General features: G+C 43.4%; 1 protein-coding gene across 3 annotated transcripts in view; it reads left to right on the top strand.

The window, feature by feature from the left end:
• Window positions 1–4,575, top strand: part of LRRC34 (leucine rich repeat containing 34) — a 30,655-nt gene that overhangs the window by 18,396 nt on the left and 7,684 nt on the right. For all 3 annotated transcript variants that reach the window (XM_019503270.1, XM_019503269.1, XM_019503268.1), the window contains 2 exons: window positions 1,866–1,961; window positions 3,322–3,476. In XM_019503270.1, the coding sequence (XP_019358815.1) occupies window positions 1,866–1,961; window positions 3,322–3,476 (251 nt within the window). The remainder of the gene's footprint in view (window positions 1–1,865; window positions 1,962–3,321; window positions 3,477–4,575) is intronic.

Here is a 4,575-nt window from a genome sequence, read left to right as displayed (position 1 = left end):
TGAGGGGGGATCTTGTGGCCTGTTACAAACTAGTCAGGGGGGATCAGCAGGCATTGGGGAAGTCCCTGTTCCCCCGAGCACTGCCAGGAGTTACCAGGAATAACGGTCACAAGCTGGTAGAGGGTAGATTTAGGCTAGATATCAGGAGGCGCTACTTCATGGTCAGGGCGGCTAGGATCTGGAACCAACTTCCAAGAGAAGTGGTGCAGGCTCCTACCCTGGGGGTCTTTAAGAGGAGGTTAGATGAACACCTTGCTGGGGTTGTTTGACCCCAGTAATCTTTTCTGCCATGGCAGGGGATCGGACTAGATGATCTACTCAGGTCCCTTCCGACCCTAGAAACTATGAAACTATGCTCTATTAACCGGCATGCCGGTTGATGCAGCAAAAGCGAAACCGGAAGTCCCGCTCCCGGTTTCACTGAGTCCCACTTTGCCATGGCCTGGGGCAAAGCAGCCTGTGCGGAGCCCCTCTGCCTGTTGCCTGGCACAGTGACTCCAGGGAGTGAAAGCCTGGCACACTAGACATGGCAGGAGGGGTGGCAGCCCGACCAGTCAAAGATGCCTTTCAGGTAACTGGCATATTTGGTTATCCGGCACCCCCCATTCCCCATGGGCGCCAGATAACAGAGCTTTTGCTCTATTTCGAACCCTGTGTCTCTCAACATTAGAAACCTTACTCTGGGTTGCAGAGAGCTGCCTTGTCCAATCAGGATTCACAACCCTCATGAAGTAAGCTGTTTCCTCTAATGCTTTCTCATCAAAAGTTGTTATGGGATGGTGAATTCTCCAGCCTTCCTCTGGAACCTGCTCCACTTTTTCTTGGCATAGTTAAATATTAATTGAGCTAGAGAGAGGGTGAGCATGATTCAGCACTAACTCACAGCATTCAGTCCCAGTCTCTGCTCCAGTGAATGCTAGATACATAACACTTAAACCTTCTAGAGCTGCAGGCTTTCAAAAATGCCTTTTCAAAGGGTGAAAGTCGCATGGGCCATATATGTGAGATGTCAGCACAGGTAAAACACCTATGTGAAACTATAACAGGCTTGTCTACACTTGAAAATTAATTTGGATTAAGATGGGGAGTGCGTATAAAAGAAAGAGGGATTTCTGAACAGTCTGTCATGGAGAGGGGCTCTTAAGTTTACTTTTATGCCCAACTGAAATCAATTTAAAGGATTTTGTTGTATTAGACCATAAGAACAGACTTGCCATTCATTAGTATTTCTTTGCCAAATCAGAATATTTTACAGATAGAAAGATGGGAATGAGAGGAGGCAATAAGAGGACATATTTGGCACCTATAGTAGAACCTCACCAATTCCCACACTGGGAGGGTGACACCCACTTTATGTAAACTTATTTACTAGCAGACTGTTTGCTGTGGTGAGTTCTTATTGCCAAGACTTATCAAAAATACCACAGAACATTTCCTAGTACAGTAAGATTTTTCATAGATTGTGAAAACCAGAACTACATGGTCAAATATATGGACACATATCAGTTTTTGATGTGTTATTCTTACCTTTTGATTTCGCCATTTACTGTCTAATTTTCCAAATTAAGGAATTTTCAATGTGTATTTTAGTCATTAGTTCCAGTTGATTCAGTTCTGCTGAGTTAAAGGCCTTTTTGGGATGATTATCAGTGGTAATATTGGAAAGAAGTACACATCTGTTTCAGTAATGCTGAGGAAGGTGGCCTGAATATCTCTAAGATGCACGGGACCAAAAATAGTAGCCTTTCCTAACCCCTTTTGAGTTAGAGTTCATGACCTTCTGAAAGTGCTTCCTAAGGAGGTATGTAGTTTGACTTGCATGTTGCACAGGTTTCTCTGTAGAGTTTCTTTCTTTTTATTTTCAGGGTACACAGAGTCTAGTGGCAATGGCAACAGTCCTAAATCAAAACAAAGCAATCAAAGCGGTCAACCTAAACCGTCCTATACTGTATAGCCAAGAGGTAAGTGTGCATACCACAGTATCAGTACAATGAAAGAGATGCATGAATAAAACCAATATGGATGGATTTATGGACACTAGGAGGAGAATGTGGGCCCTGTTTATATTAATGTTTGCAGTTTGTTTGCATCGTTTTTCCACTTGTGCCTAAAATGTGCACCCAGAGCTGCACCTGCGTAACTAAAAGTGTGATTTTTAAACAGATCTAGCAGTTGGACATGTAAGCAATTACCATGGGTTAAAAGAAGGTGGAACTTTACTGCACATCAGTAAGTGCTTATGTGCACACTGTGACCCCATGGTATCTAGAAGCTAAATAATGGCAGTTTATTCCTCAGTGAAGGAGCGTTAAGTCTAGCACAGGATAAGAGCATGCAGATGAGCAGCTATTACAGAGCAGTTGATAGCCATGACTCCTGATGTATCTTGTGGTACATTGTAGGTCCATGCTCTTTCACCTCTACTAGATATTCATTTATTACTAGCTTATAATAGTTTGGTTGGTAAATGTATAGGTACAAAATAAACTGCTGATAACTTCTTATACAGTAAGTGGATCTTTGCAGGGGTTTGCACTTTTTCCACTTTAAACTTTGCAATGTCTGCCTAGCCAAGACCGTATTTCTACAGTTTAGCTGCCTGCCCTCATAAGTCCTGTGCGCTGTATCAGGGAGTTGATTTCTTGGAGACCTTACATGTTGTAATAGGCTAATGCTGAGATGAGGTGATGAGAATCATTGGGTTTGATTCTGGTTTTTGTTACAGAATCATTAAAAAAAAAAAAAATGGGCTGGAAGGGACCTCAGGAGGTCATCTAGTTCATCCCCCACCCAAAGGCAGGATCAGCTCTACCTGTTCTTTACAACCTCCAGTGATGGAGATTCTCCAACTACACTAGGTCATCTTTTTCAGTGCTTAACTGTCTTTGCAGCTAGAAAGCTTTTTGTCCTTGTTAGCCTAAATATTCCTTCTTGTACTTTAAGCCTGTACTACTCATCTTAAAACTGTTACATATTTGAAAGCTGTTATGTCTAGGCTAAATGAAGCCAGTTCTTTCAATCCTTCCTCATCCTGTTTTCTAGACTTCTGATCATTTTTGTCCTTTTCTGGAATGTCTCCAATTGGTCCATATCTTTCTTAAAATGTGGTGCCCAGAACTGGACACTGCTCCAGCTGAGGCCTGATGTGTGCTGAGTAGAGTGGAAGGATCACTTTGTTTGTCTTGCATATGAAGCTGTTGTTTGTGATCTCCAGCTGACTGGGGAAGGGGCGTTGTATTTACATAGTTCAGGAGGAATTTGGCCCAAGAGCAGGTCCCATGTTAAAATTTTGGTTTAATAAAACTGAGTTTGTATTTTCAGGAAGATACCACAGTTCACATAGCTCTGATGCTGAAAAATAACTCTTGTCTTGTTGAGCTGCATTTGTGCAAGCATGAAATTAAGAACTTTGGTGTGGAGCAACTGTGTGAGGCACTGTATGAAAACTACAGCCTGAAATACCTTGACCTCAGCTGGTAGGTGATTGCTATCCTATTTCTTGTTACAGAAACACCAAGCATATTATTGCTGGTGAAAACTTTGTTCAGTGAAGTGCAAATCTAGTAGGCAGGAGGAGTATTTATTCAGCACTTATTACCATTCTCTCTCAGCCAGTCTCTGACTGTATGAGGTGGAGAGTTGGGTTGGAAGCCAGAGGAGGAGAATGGGCAACATTCAGTTAGCCCCAAAGGTGCTGAGGAACTGCCTTGTCCCAGAGAGAGCCCCAGAAAGCACCTGTTTCACAGAGGGGCACTGCTTCCTGGAACATCTCATTGTATAGGCAGGGTAGCTCTTTCCCACACCCTTGTAAGGAGCACACAATCCTCCTCCTGTTCCAGCCTAGCTGGCCTACTGTACAATGAGACCATGGGCCATGGAAAGAGAGCCAGAGGCTTCTTCTACATGGACCATGGAAGGACAGCCAGAGGCTTCTCCTACCCTTCTGCCCCCCTGCGCTGTCAGGGCTTGGGGGCAATGCTGCAGTTCAATGCTAAATGCTTAGGTATGAGATTGGTTTCCCCTTGCAGTATTTCAGATCTACTTCCTGTTTTTGCACTAGCAGGACACTGACAGTGTCCTTGTCCCCTGCTTCACCCAGGGCAAGTTAAAGGGTGTTTTAATGTTTGGGCTTTGTGCCTGGTAGTTTTGTGTGAGGGTTGTTGTCAGAGGTTTTAAGAACAGTTTCGACAAAAGACGTGTCTAGGATGGTTTTGACAGGGATGATCCTGCTTTGAGCAGGAGGTTGGACTAGGTGGCCTCCTGAGGCCCCTTCCTGCCCTACTTTTTGATCATTTCAAGCCCAAGTGATTGGATCACCAACGGGGGAAAAATGCATTTTATAGAAGGTCCTAATCAGCCAGCTGGAAATGATCATTCTACAGAAGTTTTAGAAACTCAAAATTTAGAAGAATTCAGTGTAACCTGTAGGACCTGATCTCTGGAAATGCACGACAGAACTAGGCAGCAGAAATCCCTTTAATCTATTCATTTAGGTGAATAATTGAGTTAATAATCAGATTGGGTATAGTACATTAGATTCAACAGCTGTAAATTGCAGAATAGTTCATTCGGCAG

Source organism: Gavialis gangeticus, unplaced genomic scaffold (genome assembly GCF_001723915.1).
Source record: "Gavialis gangeticus isolate Ggan-Ray unplaced genomic scaffold, GavGan_comp1, whole genome shotgun sequence".
NCBI lineage: Eukaryota > Metazoa > Chordata > Crocodylia > Gavialidae > Gavialis > Gavialis gangeticus.
This window is presented reverse-complemented; position numbering and strand designations above follow the sequence as displayed.